The sequence below is a fragment of the Gadus macrocephalus genome, chromosome 23 (genome assembly GCF_031168955.1).
Source record: "Gadus macrocephalus chromosome 23, ASM3116895v1".
Taxonomy (NCBI): Eukaryota; Metazoa; Chordata; class Actinopteri; order Gadiformes; family Gadidae; genus Gadus; species Gadus macrocephalus.
Genome location: NC_082404.1, coordinates 127,501 through 146,687, shown reverse-complemented (window position 1 = coordinate 146,687; position 19,187 = coordinate 127,501). Strand labels below are relative to the sequence as shown.

The following is a 19,187-nucleotide window of genomic DNA, read 5'->3' as shown; positions in this document are numbered from 1 at the left end:
AGACTTGAGACTACAAGACAAGGCGGGCGCTTGGACTGACAAGAGAAGACATTTGACAATGACGTTACAGTGCAGTGCTTTTCCCCAGCGTCGCCCCCTAGTGGTGAGGCCTCTTACCTGGGATGACTGAGATAGTTTTCAGAGCTCTCAGTACCCTAAAGGTCCGAAGCGCCTGCAGGTTCCCTACTTTGATAAATTCTGTTAACATCCTGCAGGGGGCAGAGCGCCGTCGGTACGTGGAGACGTGACGAAAACAAATATGGAGAGCAAGAAAGGGAAGACAAAACAAAGGGTATTACATGAACACTGAGAGAGAGTCAGGAGGTTAGAAAATAAACACAATTTGTGATTAAGACCATGCGACCGCGCAGAGCCATGTATAAATCGGTGTGAGGTAAGGTTAAAAAAAAAGAAGTTCTTGAAATTAAGTCTGGAGATCATAATTCATACAATAAGAAACAGATTATGTTCAATTTGAGATATTGAAAGCAATCATTTATTTTTTACGTGAAAGATTGTTGGATGTGATTGACCTAAGACACAAATTGGGGGAAAAAATCTACAGAGCAAACGAGAAGCGAAAAAAGACTCAACACAAATCGTATCTAGAAAACAGAAATTATACACTTTGTGCTATTGATACAGGATGAATACATGAGGGAGAAAATTTCCTTCTCTTTCTTCTGGAACCCATCAGTGAGCTGTAACTCAAGCTCCTGGATCCACACCAGAGAGGACTAAAGACTGGATTCCATTCATGGTGGCTCTCCTCACACCCTGACTCAGGATCGGGGAGGGGTCGGGGGCTCCGATCAAGTCATTTGACCCCTAAGGTGCTGGCGGACCCCCATTACGGCTCATATATCACCCGGAGCTGACTAGCGGGCTGATTGAATAACAGCAGAGCGAGGCTGGGGAAGGCACAGAGCAGGCTGTTTAAATGCACATGGGGGGGGGTGGGGTGAAGCTGGTGGTAGTCCGTCACCAAGGGCCAGCTTCAGCCTGGGGGTCTGTCACCAAGGCCCAGCTCCCTGACACACAGGCACATGAGTCTGGGGGATGGAACTAACCAAGCTAAAGACCAGCTCCCTGACACACGTAGACATGAGTCTGGGCTCAGTGTGAGCTGACTGTTGCTAACTGTTAACAGTTTTAGCATTTTTCTACATGCTAAAGTGGATGTTGGTGATTTTGGCATGGTTGGGAAAGGTTCCAAAGTGTTTGTGTGTTTGTGTATGTGTGAGTGTGCGTGTGTGTTTGTGTGTGTATGTGTGAGTGTGCGTGTGTGTGTTTGTGTGTTTGTATGTGATGTGGGTGTGTGTATGATGTGTGTGTGTGTGCGTGCATAATGGGGGTGTGGGTGTGATTGGATGTGTGAGTGTGTATGTGTGTGTGTGTGTGTGTGTGTGTGTGTGTGTGTTTGTGTTTGTTTGTATACACAAGCATGAGTGTGTCGATATGTGTTGGTATGTGTGTGTGCATGTGTGTGTTGTGATAATGGTTGCTTCTGTGTGTGTTGTGAAAATGGTTGTGTGTGAGTGTGTGAGGTTGTTTTGAAAATGTGTGTGTGCGCGGGTGTGTTGTGATAATGGTTGTGTGTGTGTCAGTCTGCGTTTGGGAGTGTGTTGTGATAATGGTTGTGTGTGTGTGTGTGTTTGTCTGTGTGTGTGTGTGTGTTGTGATAATGGTTGTGTGTACGTGTGTTTGTTTGAGTGTGTTGTGATAATGGCTGTGATATTGGTTGTATGTTTGTGTGTCTGTGTTTGTGTGTGTGTGTGTGTGTGTGTGTGTGTGTGTGTGTGTGTGTGTGTGTGTGTGTGTGTGTGTGTGTGTGTGTGTGTGTGTTGGGAAGCGGCGGGCTGGTGGTGTTGGGGGGGCTGGGGGTGACTTATGTCCCTGTCCTGCAGTAGATCCATCTGACCGCAGAGCAGCCCCCAGATCAAGGACGTGCACCCTTGTCAATGCCAGTGTGTGAGTGTGTGTGTGTGTGTGTGTGTGTGTGTGTGTGTGTGTGTGTGTGTGTGTGTGTGTGTGTGTGTGTGTGTGTGTGTGTGTGTGTGTGTGTGTGTGTGTGTGTGTGTATGTACGAGCACTTGCATACGTGTGCCATCCATGTGCACTGTGTGTGTATGTCTGTGTGTGTGTGTGTGTGTGTGTGTGTGTGTGTGTGTGTGTGTGTGTGTGTGTGTGTGCATGTGTGTGCGTGTGTGTGTGTGTGTGTGTGTGTGTGTGTGTGTGTGTGTGTGTGTGTCTGTCTGTCTGTGTGTGTGTGTGAGAGTCTAGTAAATCGTGTTGTGAGGCCAACAGGATGTCAACACTTCATCAGTGAACACAGAGGAGGGAATGAGGGTCGAGATATGGACAGACGGACGTATGGAGCGATATACAGATAGGGGAGGTGTGACGGACAATCCCGGACAGGGACTATATATAAGTTTGGCCATACTGCTTTCATCAACATGTTATTAAATCCACAGTATTGGCTTTAACCCTTGAGTTTTAACAAAAGCATCCGAGCCCATAGCTCAATGCTCCTAGCAGTGGCACTCTGGAACCACGTTGGCATGTGGCTCTATTAGCCACATGCCAACGACGATGTGTCACCAGCTAGGCCATGGAGCAGGTCATTTAAATTTTAATTTTAATTAACTAAATTAACTTAAATACAGATCTTCTTTGGGGATCATCTCCTCGCTCTGTGAGAAGAGGTGTTGATGATCTGTTCACTTGGAGGTCAGCCTTTTTGTACATTCATTCTAAATACACGAGGGCCGGTCCAGGCGATTCTGCCAAGTCAACGTCAGCGGCGGAGCCAACTGCTTTCTGCATGACCCATTTGGAAAACCTTGTGGTCCCATAGCAACCGGAGAGAATGAGAGGAGCTTAAGCTCTTAGTATTATCTTTAGTAAGTCAATTAGCATTAGCTAAGATCTTAGCAGCATCGTGAACTCAGCTCTTACAATTAGCGTTAGATGATCTATCGGCATTAGCTGAGATATAAGCAATAGCATGAGTTAAGGGCATTAGCATTAGCTAAGCCTTTAAGCATACTTCAGTCTACAGGCACAAGGCAGCTCTTATGCTTCAGGACGCCGCGGTCTGAGTGCCCCTTCCCCCGACGCCCAGCATCAGGCTGAGCTGAAGGGGGCTTCCCCCACCTCAGTCCCAAGGGCGGAGCTAGGGGTCAGCATTGATCCAATGGGTTCAATCTGCCCGTTTATCTCCCCTCAGTGCCCCCCGCTCCGTGTGGTAACACTCTGGCCCTGATGGACGGTCCGCTGATCGCTAGCCTAACCAAACGGCGGCAATTCCACAAACCCTAAACCATCAATCACCCGTCAATATAGAGGAGGGTTGGGTCTGAGGACGAGGAGACAGAGGAGAAGGAGAAGGAGGTGGAGAGCTGCAGAGTGGCGGAGGGTTATCGACCGGCCATGGGAATAAAGAGATAAGCTGCTAAATGTTTGTTTTAAATAATGTGTTGGCATGGAGACCAAGAAATGCTGTTTGGATCCACCAGGGATTCTGTTGAAAGAATAGACCTCCCCAAATACTTGTGTGTGTGTGTGTGTCTGTGTGTGTGTGTGTGTGTGTGTGTGTGTGTGTGTGTGTGTGTGTGTGTGTGTGTGTGTGTGTGTGTGTGTGTGTGTGTGTGTGTGTGTGTGTGCATGTGTGTGCGTGTGTGTATGTATGTGTGTGTGTGTGTGCATCAGTGGGTGCGCATGTGTGTGTGTGTGTGTGTGTGTGTGTGTGTGTGTGTGTGTGTGTGTGTGTGTGTGTGTGTGTGTGTGTGTGTGTGTGTGTGTGTGTGTGTGTGTGCCGTGTGTGTTCCGTGCGTGTGCCGTGCGTGTGTGTGGTGTGTCGGGGGTCGACGACTCACGCCATGACGATGACACTGAAGTCCAGCCAGTTCCAGGGGTCTCTCAGGAAGGTGAAGGGCCCCACACAGAAGCCCCGGGCCAGGATCTTGATCAGAGACTCAAAGGTGTAGATACCTGTGAAGGTATACCTGATAGAGAAAGAGATAGAGATAGAGAGAGAGAGAGAGAGAGAGAGAGAGAGAGAGAGAGAGAGAGAGAGAGAGAGAGAGAGAGAGAGAGAGAGAGAGAGAGAGAGAGAGAGAGAGAGAGACAGAGACAGAGGCAATGAAATAAATAAATTTTTAGTGGTGGCACCAGGGAAAAAGTGCATGTGATCTTGTTTTATAAGTGAATAAATTTATAAATTTCAGAACACCTGAAACATGAGGTCTCCGTGCTATCTCTCAGCAGAGCAGGACAACTGACTGATTGGCTAACAATCATTGTATATTCAACCTCAAAGATGTATCAGTAAATGAGTTGTTAACAAGTCTCAACCTTGATTTCAGTTTGCAGCTTAGTCTCGCAAAGCCAGACCAAACTACAGCAAGTAGAATGGTCTGGAACCACGCTACCTCGAGCCGTCTATCCGTGGGGAAACTGGGCGGGGCCCTGTTTTTATTTCTTTAAACCAATCACAATCGTCTAGGGCGGGGCTAAGCCCGGGAAGCAGCAGCGGTGTCCATGCAAAATAGTGCCGGGGGGAAATGCCAGCAACCGGAAGGGGAGGAGTAGCGGTGAAATCCGACGCTAGGCAATAGACGCTGTTCACTTCCGTTCAGCCAGACTTTTTTTTGCAGCTTAAAGAAAAGAGGCGGAAGAGTTATTTGTCACAGCGGGCCCGACTAGAAAACCAGCAGTCCTGGGAGCCAAGCTGGCTGACTAAAAGACCAGCAGGCCTGGGAGCCAAGATGGTCGACTAGACAACCAGCGGGCCTGGGGAGCCAAGATGGCCGACTAGACAACCAGCGTGCCTGGGAGCCAAGATGGCCGACTAGACAACCAGTGGGCCTGGGGAGCCAAGATGGCCGACTAGAAAACAACTGCTGGGTCCCATTAGCAGCTTAATGTTTATGTAGATATGTGGCTGACGTTATCAGATGGCTCAATTGTTTGGGCCTTAGCAGAAACGGACAAGTATATAGAAGAGTAAGGGAGTTAGAAAGGGAGTCAAAGAGGAAGTGGTTTTGGAATAGCTACAAAGACAGACAGTCGGTCAGACAAAAACAAGGATAGACTGTCAGTCAGACAGAAGGATAGACATTCAGACAGGCAGAGGATAGACATTCAGACAGGCAGAGGATAGACAGGTGTACTCACTCTAGGTACTTGGCCCAGTAAGCTGGCTCCGACATGGCCATGAAGCAGCAGTTGGTGAGAATGGTGCACATGATGAACAGACTGAACAGAGTGCTGGGGTTAAGGAGGAACACTCACTACAATACACAATACACTCTATTGATCCACATTATATTGATCACACTCTATTGATCACACTATTGATCACACTCTATTAATCACACTATTGATCACCCACTCTATTGATCAAACACTCTATTGATACACTCTATTGATCACACTCTTTTGATCACACACTCTACTGATCACACTCTATTGATCACACACTCTACTGATCATACACTATTGATCAGAAACTCTATTTATCCTCACATTATTGATCAGACACTATTGATCCACACTTTATTGATCATACACTCTATTGATCATACACTTTACTGATTATACACTCTATTGATCCACACTTTATTGATCATACACTCTATTGACATACACTTTACTGATTATACACTCTATTGATCCACACTGTATTGATCATACACTCTATCGATCACACACTCTATTAATCCATAAACTCTATTGATCCATACACTCTATTGATCACACTCTATCAATCCCATACTCTATTTATCACACACTATATTAATCACACACTCTATTAATCACACACTTTATTGATCCATATTCAAGTCAGACTTACAGAACCGTTTTCGTGTTCAACTGAAATGACTTCGACAACATTGACATGACCAATATGCAATTTGGGCATGAAAAGCTGAAAGAAATCCCTTTTGTGTGGAAAGACTAACTTTCCACACAAGTCCCTTCCAACAGAGCAGGTAGAGGCAGGCAGAAGCCCGCATGGCTGCCAATCACTTTTTCTAATTAATCCTAATTATTGTAATATGTTACCAGGGACACAGCGTTCTGCTGGTGGAAGAGCGGGAGAAGAGAGGGAAGAAGAGGGGGAGGAGAGGGAGGGAGAGGGGGAGGAGAAGGAGGAAGAGCGCTAGAGGAGGGAGGAAGAGGGGGAGGAGAGGGAGGAAGAGGGGGAGGAGAGGGAGGAAGGGGGTGAAACTAACTGCTATTTTTACGCGCACGTCGTCAGCTATTTATACGTGCACGGGCAGCGTGATGAGGAGGCTGTAGTGGGAACGCTCTGTGGGGGGGCCATGTGGGGGGCTCTGTGTGAGTGTGGGGGGGGCTGTGTGTTCGGGTGTTCTGTGGCAGCCGTTGAGATAGCAGGGTTAGTGATGGACGGACAAACAAACACACACACACACACACACACACGCACAGACTTAACGCCCACACACTGCCGTTGCACAGACTGAGCTAATTACACCTTAATGGACAGCTCTACCGCTGCGACCCTCGCAGGCCACCGTGACTGATAATGACGTTACAGTTAGGATCAGCACCTTTCTCCCTCTCTTCATCCTCCTCTTCCTTCTCTCCTTCTTCCGACCTTTCTCTCTTCTTCATTAGAAAATTCTGTAGAATAACTTCGGGAAACCATGAAAGCATCAGGCATGAACTTTTCTTTATTTTATATTTTATTTCTACACTGTTCACTGTTCTCTCTCTCTCTCTCTCTCTCTCTCTCTCTCTCTCTCTCTCTCTCTCTCTCTCTCTCTCTCTCTATTTCTCTCTCTCTCTCTCTCTCTCTCTCTCTCTCTCTCTCTCTCTCTCTCTCTCTCTCTCTCTCTCTCCTCTCTCTCTCTCTCTCTGTATGTGTGGATGGGCTTGACATAGTGGCACCAGTGTGGTTGGGCACCCATCCAGACCTCTTGGACAAGAATGTGCATACAGGCACAAGCACGCACGTATATACACACACACACACACACACACACTTTACGAATCAAGCAAAAATCAAACACACACACACTAACATGCTGCACGCTAACACACTGCACGCCACACGCTAACACGCTGCATGCTACCACACGCCGCACGCTAACACACTGCACGCTACCACACGCTGCCGGTAACACACTGCATGCTACCACACAAACACACAAAACCCATCCAAACACACACTGTGGCTCGGGAGCAGCCATCAGCGGTACCACACCTTCTCTCCGACCTCTTCACCCACTTATCCCCCTGACAGCCACGGCGTGTCCTCCCAGCATCAGCACCCTCCCACCACCACCAGCAACCTGGGGTAAAAATAGAGGGAGTGCGAGGTGAGGAGAGGAGAGCCAGAGGAGGGTGGAGTAGGAGGTGGTGCTAGAGGGAGGTGGGTGGTGATGGGTGAGGGGGGAGATGGGTTTAGGCTGGTGTGAAGTAGTGGCTGTCAGAATGAGGTGTCTGTCGATGCTGGCTTAGGGGGGGTGTCGTGGGGATGGAGGTGCTGGTGCTGGTACTGGTGGTGATGGTGCTGGTGGTGGTGGTGGGGCTGGTGGTGGTGGTGGGGCTGGTGGTGGTGGGGCTGGTGGTGATGGTGCTGGTGGCGATGGTGCTGATGGTGGCGGTTGGGGTTGTGGTGGCTGGGGAGTTGGTGCTGGAGCTGGTGGTGGTGGTGGTGGTGCTGGGGCTCGGAGCAGCCATCAGCGGGTACCACACCTTCACTCACTAATCCCCCTGACAGCCACGGCGTGTCCCCCCAGCATCAGCACCCTCCCACCACCACCAGCAACCTGGGGTGGTTAGGGTTCTGGTGCTGGTGGAGGCGGGGTGGTGGGGGTGGTTGGGCTGGTGTTGGAGGTGGAGGCTGGGGTGATGTGGATGTGGGGGGTGATGGAGTTGGTTGCTGTGCTGGTGCTGGGGGAGGCGGGCTGCTAGATGTTGGACTCCCTCTGTATGTGTGCCTTTCAAAAAAAAAAAAAAGGGGGTCCTATTTTCCCGGGCGGGGAACATAGGACCCGGTTGCACGCTATTTCACAGGATTTTATCAAAACGAATTGATATATGTACAACTGGATATTATGACGATGCATATTTGTATATTAATTCCGATAGACACACTATGTGTGTGTGTGTGTGTGTGTGTGTGTGTGTGTGTGTGTGTGTGTGTGTGTGTGTTTGTGTGATGTATATTTACTAGTTGGTCTGTGGTGTTTGTGTTTTGGATGTTTGACTTATGTAGATTTATTGTTTGTTTGTCATGTTTATGATGCTTCAGGAACTATCTTGCTTCGAAATACAACCAATAGATCACACATATCCACACACATGCACACCACACATACACACACACACACCCATACACACACACAAACATACACACACTCACAGATAATCATAGAGTTGTTTGACCGTGGGTTCAGAAGGAGATACGAAGAGCGTCAACGTAAGTTTACCTACTCGAGGTAGCATATGTTTCCCCATGATGAACCCATAGCAGAGGGCCCAGAGGGACTCCAGGGGCCTCCAGGGGACTCCAGAGACTACTCAAGGGGCATCCAGGGGCCTCCAGGCCTCCTCAACGGGCCTCCAGGGGCCTTCTGGGGCATCCTCCAGGGAACTCTAGGGGCACCCAGGGGCCTAAGAAGGCAGCTTCAGCCCCCCTGAGCATTAGCATGTTGTCATCAGTTTCCATGCTGCCAATCCCGGCTGAGGGAAGAGAGCTAACCTCTATATGACCCTTGACCCCTGACCCTAGCTGCAGCCCAGTGTGTAAAGGATATGAGTGGACCAGGATCCTGATGGAGACCCTCCGGATAGGGTGGAAGGGGCTGAACACGTACAGCGCTGAGGTGGCACTGAAGCGGAAGATGGCTTTCCCTTTGTTTAGAACTATGAAGGTCTGGGGGGGGGGGGGGGGGGGGGGTACAGGGAGGATACAACATAGTTAAAGAGATGAGGAGGTACACCATGTCTTCACTATCTCTCTTTACACTGCTCATCATTCAATGTAGCTCCTTCTCTTACTCTGTCTCACCTCCTCTCCGTAAACCACGCACGCTCCAACACGAGGAAATGCTTCAAAATACTCCTCTGCCCTTATCCACTCAGCCCACTCATCTATCTCCAGCTCTCTCTTTCTCTCACTCTCTCCTCCTGTGCTCTACCTCTCTATATTTATATCTCTCTCTTCCTCTCTCATTCTCTCTCCTCATGTACTCTGCCTCTCTGTCTCTGTCCCTGTCCCTGTCCCTGTCTCTGTCTCTGTCTCTCTCTCTCTCTCTCTCTCTCTCTCTCTCTCTCTCTCTCTCTCTCTACCTGAATCTCAACATTTACCTTTCTCTCTCTCTCTCTCTCTCTGCATCACTCTCTCTCTTTCTCTCTCTCTCTCTTTCTCTCTCTCTCTCTCTCTCTCTCTCTCTTCTCTCTCTCTCTCTCTCTCTCTCTCTCTCTCTCTTTCTCTCACTCTCTCTCTCGTCCCTTGAGGTGTGTCTTACCCTCTGCTCCTTAAAGTAGTAGGGGTCGATGTCTTCCAGTGGTAGGCCCACGAGATGGGAGGGGATTTCCCCGATGATCCTGGGCAGCTGTTGGCCTCCAGGTCTCCTCGAGGGCTGGGCAGCTCCACGTCCCCCAGGTCCTGCACACACACACAACCCTCCAATCAGAGCTTTTATCTGGGATGTTTTGATGATTATGATGTTATGATGTTATGATGATGCCTGTTTGCTGTATGGCCTGTTAAACCTGAAATAGCAGACATCTTTGTACAGGAAGCCATCAGGAGCCCACACATACAACCAATTAGACACAAAGGGCCCTATTTTAACGGTCTGAAACGCAAGTGGGAAGCGCAAAGCGCAAGTAGCTTTGTGGGCGGTTCTACGGCGCTATCGCTATTTTACAGGCGGATAAATGACACTTGCGTCGCGGCGCAAGTGTCAAAAGGGTTGGTCTGAAGCAGCCTAGTTACCCGTAGGTGTGGTTTGGGCGTAACGTCCAACAAACCAATGAGAGTGCCAGCTCCCATCCCCTTTAAGAGCCATGAGCGCATTTGAATCGGACGAGTTGATATTTTGACAGCGCGTCTGCAGTCTCCGATGAGACAGATGCACATGAATTTCAAACTGCAAATGGCTAAGTTTATTGCCAAATAATATGGCCTAATTCACACATGGAATAAGGGGTTTTCTTCCACAACTTCAGAAATACTGAGTCCTCAAATAAATTTCGGCAAAGAAAACGTATATGATATAACATATGATATGCGGTAACTGTGGTTCTATTTAATGATATACGCAATACATTATAAACATTGTTTCTTATCAGTATTGTATGCTATCCCCGCGGTAATAGACATTGCCATTGATTGTATTATGCGTTACGTGTTTAGTTTGCGTGTGTTTAAACAGAGCACACACGCGCGCCCGCATTCATTCATTCTTTTTAACACTCACTTGCGGTAAAACAATGTTTTTCACGATCAAATACTCATCAATCCTAAAAGTTATGGGGCATGTAGGCCTACACGATGTCTGTGTCAAGAAAATATGTGTTTGCTGTACGGTGTTTGCAGATGCATTGATTTAAAAGTACAACTTATTACCGCTGCATCAGCTGTTCTTTCCCAAATAATTTACCAAGAATGTGCGGCTAGGTAGATGAGAGAAGCAAAGTGTATGCGCGAGGTGCACAAGCAATCCGTATGCATCGCATGCGCATGTATGCATGCACCCTTAAAATAGCATCTGAACAACGCGCCACTGACTTTAAACCAGGTATTTCCTGGTCAGTAGCGCAATGGTATTCAGAAACGGCAAAATACCGTTTGCGCCAGAACACGCCTCCTCCTTCCGCCGAACCGCCCCTTGGGGCGCATGATCAATCCCTAATTTACCGGCGAGTGGCGGTGGTGGGAAAAGAACGCTCTGCGCCAGTTGTAAACTAGCACGACACATGCGCCAGTGACCGAGGCTGCATCCGAATACTCGTACTTGCATACTATATAGTATGCATTTTGTAGTATGCGAAAAATCTAGCGCGTCCGAATACTCTAGTATGCATTCTGTAGTACGGAAGTCGTTTCCGAATGCATACTACCTAGGGCTGGGCGATATGGCCTAAAATAAAAATCCCTGATTTTTCATAAAAAATCCGATTTCCGATTTAAATCGATTTACATAAAAAAGCATTATGGCAGGCCCTGCCATTGTAAACAGTGTAACCTGTAACATAACATAAAATGTAAAATATATAAAATATAAAATAAAATATTTCTGTAAACATAAAATATTTCTAATGATAAGAGGACTTCTGATAAAGTGCCAACATAACATTCAAACTTTCAACACTGGTCATAAATATACAGTGTTTTGCAAACGGTAATAATTACCTTAAGAAAGGGAATAGTAACGGGAGAAGAATGAGGAAAAACACACACACACGCACGCAGCTCTTTCCTTCACTTGTCTGTATTGAATGAGGAAGAGGAGTGCGATCCCCCTACTGGAGCCCCGATGCATTACCAAAAGATCGACGAATTACCAACAGATCGACGAATTATTAAACCACACAGATATATTTCAAATTAATTATGTTTACCTCAAAATAGATTATACATACATGAATAAATGGTGGCATACAACTTGTCAAACTCGCTGCCATGTTTGTGTATCACTTTGGTAAATGCGCGCTCTGTGCGGGGGGAGGGCTGAGCCCATTCCAAACTACGGGAGCTGAGAGGGAAGCGTTTGCGGATGTTGAAGAGAAAACCGATTTTCATTTGAACAAGTCGACGTGAGCTACACACTCGAATTAATCGATAAAATCGGTTTATCGCCCAGCCCTAATACTACCGCCAAAGTGAACCACGGACCACACTACGCTATCCACAATGCAACCGGAGTCTGGTAACAAACGAAGAAGAGATGGCTGACCCGACACCACCAACAGTGGCTTTTTATTTGTGTGTGTGTGTGTGTGTGTGTGTGTGTGTGTGTGTGTGTGTGTGTGTGTGTGTGTGTGTGTGTGTTCAATAAAAAAGGAAAAATTAACTTCAATCGTCTTTTTCACGGAGTAACAAATAACTGTAAATGTATTATTATTATTCGAAAAAAATGACTTACCAAATGTCCACATATATACAACATAACCTGCCGGTAAGTCGCTCTACGAGATGACCGACGACGACGCCTTCTAGCAGAGATATCCATTTCAAGAGCCATTCGCGTAGAAAGAGACATTTTTTTATTTAATAGCAACGATAACAAGACGGAAAACAGGTAAATTTTGCCGCCATCTGGGGGGAGATACGTCATCTCCAAACATCCGGTGGAGTTTCGGCGGCGTTCGGAGGCGTTCTACGCATGTCTGTAGACCGTACTACACAGTCAAGTGTAGTATGGTCAAGTAGTAGACACTAGACAGAAATAGTATGTACTAGGTATTCGGATGCAGCCTAAGTCACTTGCGCCGGATGCAAGATAGGGCCCAAAAGCAACAGGCTAACACACAAAGAAACGGGAACAAGTTACAATGTTCACCTTCTTTAACTAGCTCTGAGCATAACATAAGCAACTGTTGTCAATACGTCAAAAGTGATTTCAATATTGTCGTAAACTCACATCCTATAATTGATACTTTATACAAATAACAATGCTGGCTAGCCAGTAACTCTCTCCTAAGCCCCTCCCACTCACATAAACCACTCCCACACTCTATAGACTCCCTCTGTGTGTGTGTGTGTGTGTGTGTGTGTGTGTGTGTGTGTGTGTGTGTTTGTGTGTGTGTGTGTGTGTGTGTGTGTGTGTGTGTGTGTGTGTGTGTGTGTGTGTGTGTGTGTGTGTGTGTGTGTGCGTGCGTGCGTGCGTGCGTGCGTGCGTGCGTGCGTGCGTGAGTGTGTGTGTGTCTGTACCTCCTGGTAGTGCTTTGAACGTCTGGCCTGCTCCTGAGCAATGCGCAGCTCGATGGCGGCCAGCGAGTCCTGTGTGAACCTCTGCAAACACTCTGGTCCCACTGGAAACACATAGCCAGCCATCTTCTCATCCTGATCCACCTCCTAGTGACTGGCCTCTCTCAGCAGCTACACACACACACACACACACACACACACACACACAAAGAGGAACACACAGACACACACACACACACACACAGAATAACACACAGACACACACACAGAGGCGCACACACATGCACACACCCACACAGAGGCACAGACACAAAGAGGCACACACACACATGCACACACGCACACAAAGACACACACACACACAACACACAAACACACACACACACACACACACACACACACACACACACACACACACAAACAGGCACGGAGGAGGAAAGGAGATATTGTTAATGTCTTTCCTTTACATGTATAATCAAAAGCACAATGTCAGTACAGACAGTTCATCACGCGTGGAGCGCTGGGTTCATCCTCATCTTCCTCCTCCTCCTCCTTCTCTTCCCCCAGGTGGAAGAGAATCAAGCACGTCTCAAGTATTGTTAATGTCCGTCGGGCCGCAGGGCGAGCCATGATTACATTAGCATGGATCCCCGATGGTGATTAGTGGTCTAACATGAGTTTGGATGACTTCTGACCCTGGTGGATCACTTCTGTGGGAGATGTTTTAAAAGTCCTCTGAAGCAAGCAATCAGCACGGTCCGATGACCCCCGCCTCCAAACACAGCCCCCATCAGCGCGTCTCTCGCTGTCTCTCTCTCTCTCTCTCTCTCTCTGCATCAATCACTCTCTCTCTCTCTCTCTCTCTCTCTCTCTCTCTCTCTCTCTCTCTCTCTCTCTCTCTCTCTCTCTTTCTCTCTCTCTCTCTCTCTCTCTCTCTCTCTCTCTCTCTCTCTCTCTCTCTCTCTCTCTCTCTCTCTCTCTCTCGCTCTCTCTCTCTGCATCAATCACTCTCTCTCTTTCTCTCTCTCTCTCTCTCTCTCTCTCTCTCTCTCTCTCTCTCTCTCTCTCTCACACTCTCTCTCTCTCTTTCTCTCTCTCTCTCTCTCTGAGATTGTTGGGTTAGAGCAGTACTTGTTGAATTAGCATTTTTGGCGGGGTTCGCCGGTTATTTGTTCATTTATTTTCTACCAAGTAGCTGTAACAAGATGATCGTAACGTTGTTACACCAGAAAATCCGACTTTGATCAGTTAGGCGTATCGGCAGCAACAGTTTTGCTGCAGACAAAAATATGTAAGATTGCTACGCCAGGTGACTCCACCAGACCCAGACTCACTCCCAGGGTGCAGGTGAACCACAAGACCCAGACTCACTGCCAGGCTGAAGGTGACTCAACAGACTAAAACTCATTGCCAGGCTGCAGGTGCATGCAACGCCTCCGTAACAGTGGACATGTATTATTAGCAGTGATGCCGCGTTCACACTGCACACTACCGTTTTGCGGATGAAGGAGGGTGTGTCGGACATATAGGGGAGTAGTCTTTGTAGACGCAGCCAATCATGCCGCTTCCCGCTAACAAAGCTGATGTTTGGATATAAATATAAAAGATCAGGGGACTAAAAACAATCCTATCAATTCCACATTTCTTTTAACATTTCTTGTTATTGCAAAATGGATCCCGTATAGCCGCTAGCTTTTTTTTATCCCCCGCTGCCGGGCGGCTTCTTGACATATCCATGTCTTTTCCCAGGTTGTTTCACAAATTAGATTTCAAGTAGTGTCACAGTAGTGTATTAAAACATTTCTCAACTTTTTGACGCAGGCAACGGAGCCGACGGAACGGTCCCACAATGCATTTCGAGAGCGCCCCATGCAAAGTCATTGAGATCCGTCAACGGACGTGTGCAGTGTGAATGCGCCGTGAGCGGAGCAGTTGGTGGGACAGACATGAAGTCAATTTATCCTACCGTTTTAAACAAAGCCATTGTTCTTTTTTCTATCTGAAACCTTGCATGTCAATAAATTGACCAAAGGACTTATAAAGAAAGCCTCACTCGTTCAAGCTTTACCCCGTTTCTTTCCCTTCCAACAGGGTAATCTCTCAAATTAACCCTCTTTTTTTTACTATGACATAAAGGATCCTGTCCAGATATGGAAAACAAACGGCCCGATGAAATCCTAGTGGGCTCTTAAGTGCTGGATTTGGTAAATGTAGAAATGTTTTAGAAGGTAAACGTTACCTTCGTTGTTATTCCAAAATGCCAGCATCTGGATTTGGATGTGTTGGCATATGTTACATACTTTTCCTCGAACCGCATGAGGTGCTTTGTTGGGTGGGGGAGAACACATTCTAAAATATCATGCCCCAATAGGGAGAGCAGCTACGAACACCGCAGGTGGAGCGGTGGTGAATTAAGTAATGAATCAAGTGCTTGAGGCGCAGCCCGTGCCAGGAGAGGGCACAGCCGGTACCGCACCAATACTACCGGGACCTGTGGTCGACTCCCAGAGACCGGGTACCGCACCAACACCACCGGGACCTGTGGTGGACTCCCAGAGACCGGGTACCTCACCAACACCACCGGGACCTGTGGTGGACCCCCAGACACTGGGGTACCTCACCAACACCACCGGGACCTGTGGTAGACTCACAGCCGGTAACGCACCAACACCACCGGGACCTGTGGTCGACTCCCAGAGACCGGGTACTGCACCAACACCACCGGGACCTGTGGTGGACCCCCAGACACTGGGTAACACACCAACACCACCGGGACCTGTGGTCGACTCCCAGAGACCGGGTACCGCACCAACACCACCGGGACCTGTGGTGGACCCCCAGACACTGGGTACCGCACCAACACCACCGGGACCTGTGGTGGACCCCCAGACACTGGGTACCGCACCAACACCACCGGGACCTGTGGTGGACCCCCAGACACTGGGTACCGCACCAACACCACCGGGACCTGTGGTGGACCCCCAGACACCGGGTACCACACCAACACCACCGGGACCTGTGGTGGACCCCCAGACACTGGGTACCTCACCAACACCACCGGGACCTGTGGTAGACTCACAGCCGGTAACGCACCAACACCACCGGGACCTGTGGTGGACCCCCCAGACACTGGGTACCTCACCAACACCACCGGGACCTGTGGTGGACCCCCAGACACTGGGTACCTCACCAACACCACCGGGACCTGTGGTGGACCCCCAGACACTGGGTACCTCACCAACACCACCGGGACCTGTGGTAGACTCACAGCCGGTAACGCACCAACACCACCGGGACCTGTGGTAGACTCACAGCCGGTAACGCACCAACACCACCGGGACCGGATGTGGACTCCCAGACAGCCGGACCGGTACCGCATAAACACCACCGGGACCTGTGGTCCACTCCCGTCCGCTACCGCACCAACACCCCCAGGACATGTGGTAGACACCCAGGCAGCAGGGACCGCAACAATACCACCTGGACCTTTACAACACCACCTGGACCGCACAAACACCAGCGGGACGTGTGGTCGACTGACAGACACCTGGTCCTGAGTGCTGCAGCGCTTGGGATGTCTATGCATCAGACTGGGAGGATAGAGTAGGAGACATAGGTGGCTTTGACACCTCAGCAACCACTGACCAACATGGCTGATGAGGGCCGAGAGATCGGCTGGAGGCCTCGCTGGAGGTAGACGCATCAACTGAGGAAGTAGGATGAGGGCGGCCCGCAGGAGTCTGCGGGCCCAGCACAGCCGCAACCATCCAGCCAACTAGAGCAGAGCTGTGGCAAAGGCAAGGCGTAGAGAAAAGAACCCAGACGATTTTCGAAAGACATTTTAATGAATATGAGGAAGTTATCATGGAAAATGTGCTGCCACCTGTAGTGGGGGAAAATGTAGATGAGCAGCTTGTTCAGAAGGGTCAACAGAAGTTGTATTCCATTGGTAGACTGAACCAGTTCCTGGACTACACAAAGGGTCAGCGGAAGATAAGTGTTGCATCTTTCTTTCCTGACTAATTTGTTTCTGAAGTTTCTGGAGATTCAGAAGTGTTTCCGCATTAAGAAACTGCGAGGAAAAGTCAGAGCTTAATTAAGTAGTCTGTCCAAATTGACGTTAATTCGGACAGGCTCCTCTCCTCCCCCTCACTCCATCTCCTCCTCCCCCTGCTCCTCCTACTCCCCCTGCTCCTCCTCCCCGTGCTCCTCCTCCTCCCCCTGCTCCTCCTCCCCCCGCTCCCTCCTCCTCCCCTGCTTCTCCTCCTCCCCCCTGCTCCTCCTCCCCCGTGCTCCTCCTCCCCCTGCTCCTCCTCCTCCCCCCTGCTCCTCCCCCCTGCTCTTCCTCCTCCCCCTGCTCCTCCTCCCCCCCTGCTCCTCCTCCGCTGGAGGTAGACGCATCAACTGAGGAAGTAGGATGAGGGCGGCCCGCAGGAGTCTGCGGGCCCAGCACAGCCGCAACCATCCAGCCAACTAGAGCAGAGCTGTGGCAAAGGCAAGGCGTAGAGAAAAGAACCCAGACGATTTTCGAAAGACATTTTAATGAATATGAGGAAGTTATCATGGAAAATGTGCTGCCACCTGTAGTGGGGGAAAATGTAGATGAGCAGCTTGTTCAGAAGGGTCAACAGAAGTTGTATTCCATTGGTAGACTGAACCAGTTCCTGGACTACACAAAGGGTCAGCGGAAGATAAGTGTTGCATCTTTCTTTCCTGACTAATTTGTTTCTGAAGTTTCTGGAGATTCAGAAGTGTTTCCGCATTAAGAAACTGCGAGGAAAAGTCAGAGCTTAATTAAGTAGTCTGTCCAAATTGACGTTAATTCGGACAGGCTCCTCTCCTCCCCCTCACTCCATCTCCTCCTCCCCCTGCTCCTCCTACTCCCCCTGCTCCTCCTCCCCGTGCTCCTCCTCCTCCCCCTGCTCCTCCTCCCCCCCGCTCCTCCTCCTCCCCCTGCTTCTCCTCCTCCCCCTGCTCCTCCTCCCCGTGCTCCTCCTCCCCCTGCTCCTCCTCCCCGTGCTCCTCCTCCCCCTGCTCCTCCCCCCTGCTCTTCCTCCTCCCCCTGCTCCTCCTCCCCCCCTGCTCCTCCTCCGCTGGAGGTAGACGCATCAACTGAGGAAGTAGGATGAGGGCGGCCCGCAGGAGTCTGCGGGCCCAGCACAGCCGCAACCATCCAGCCAACTAGAGCAGAGCTGTGGCAAAGGCAAGGCGTAGAGAAAAGAACCCAGACGATTTTCGAAAGACATTTTAATGAATATGAGGAAGTTATCATGGAAAATGTGCTGCCACCTGTAGTGGGGGAAAATGTAGATGAGCAGCTTGTTCAGAAGGGTCAACAGAAGTTGTATTCCATTGGTAGACTGAACCAGTTCCTGGACTACACAAAGGGTCAGCGGAAGATAAGTGTTGCATCTTTCTTTCCTGACTAATTTGTTTCTGAAGTTTCTGGAGATTCAGAAGTGTTTCCGCATTAAGAAACTGCGAGGAAAAGTCAGAGCTTAATTAAGTAGTCTGTCCAAATTGACGTTAATTCGGACAGGCTCCTCTCCTCCCCCTCACTCCATCTCCTCCTCCCCCTGCTCCTCCTACTCCCCCTGCTCCTCCTCCCCGTGCTCCTCCTCCTCCCCCTGCTCCTCCTCCCCCCCCGCTCCTCCTCCTCCCCCTGCTTCTCCTCCTCCCCCTGCTTCTCCTCCTCCCCCTGCTCCTCCTCCCCGTGCTCCTCCTCCCCCTGCTCCTCCTCCTCCCCCTGCTCCTCCCCCCTGCTCTTCCTCCTCCCCCTGCTCCTCCTCCCCCCCTGCTCCTCCTCCCCCCCCGTGCTCCTCCTCCTCCCCCTGCTCCTCCTCCCCTTTTTCCCTTCACTCCTCCTGTTATCCTTGTTTCCTCCTCTGTCTGCGGCTCTCCTCCTGTCCTCCTCCTGCTCCTCCATCAGGGTGTCTGTGAAGCAGGCCCTGACCTTTGACCCTGTGCTGCTGCTGCTGTTGTTGTAATTGTTGTTGTTGTTGTTGTTGTTTTTATCGTCTTGGTCCTGTTGTGGTTATTGCACTTGATTCAAGCCCCAAGGTGGGTAAGGCATGTTTGCACATGGATATTCAGGTCAAACAGAGACACACTTCACTCTGGGGGGAATTGGTGTGATGTCCAACATCCTTATAGCTTAAAGCGAGAGAGATAGAAAGAGAGAGAGAGATAATAATTGCGCCATTGCACACATCCTCCATAATGTAAATACTGTGTATTTAGAGTGTATCTTTAATTTATGTTTATTCGA

The 19,187-nt window shown here is 49.4% G+C and overlaps 1 protein-coding gene and 1 long non-coding RNA gene across 2 annotated transcripts in view; one reads left to right on the top strand and one right to left on the bottom strand.

Annotated features, from left to right (window-relative positions):
• Nucleotides 1-4,648, top strand: part of LOC132452088 (uncharacterized) — a 399,718-nt gene extending 395,070 nt beyond the window's left edge. The window contains exon 4 of the long non-coding RNA XR_009524230.1: nucleotides 4,378-4,648. This is a non-coding gene — a long non-coding RNA (uncharacterized LOC132452088). The remainder of the gene's footprint in view (nucleotides 1-4,377) is intronic.
• Nucleotides 1-19,187, bottom strand: part of LOC132452074 (sodium channel protein type 4 subunit alpha B-like) — a 318,084-nt gene that overhangs the window by 239,597 nt on the left and 59,300 nt on the right. Inside the window, 6 exon segments of the mRNA XM_060044440.1 lie at nucleotides 3,882-4,010; nucleotides 5,182-5,272; nucleotides 8,797-8,914; nucleotides 9,510-9,601; nucleotides 9,604-9,649; nucleotides 12,923-13,090. Coding sequence (XP_059900423.1) covers nucleotides 3,882-4,010; nucleotides 5,182-5,272; nucleotides 8,797-8,914; nucleotides 9,510-9,601; nucleotides 9,604-9,649; nucleotides 12,923-13,045 — 599 coding nt within the window. The 5' untranslated portion in view covers nucleotides 13,046-13,090.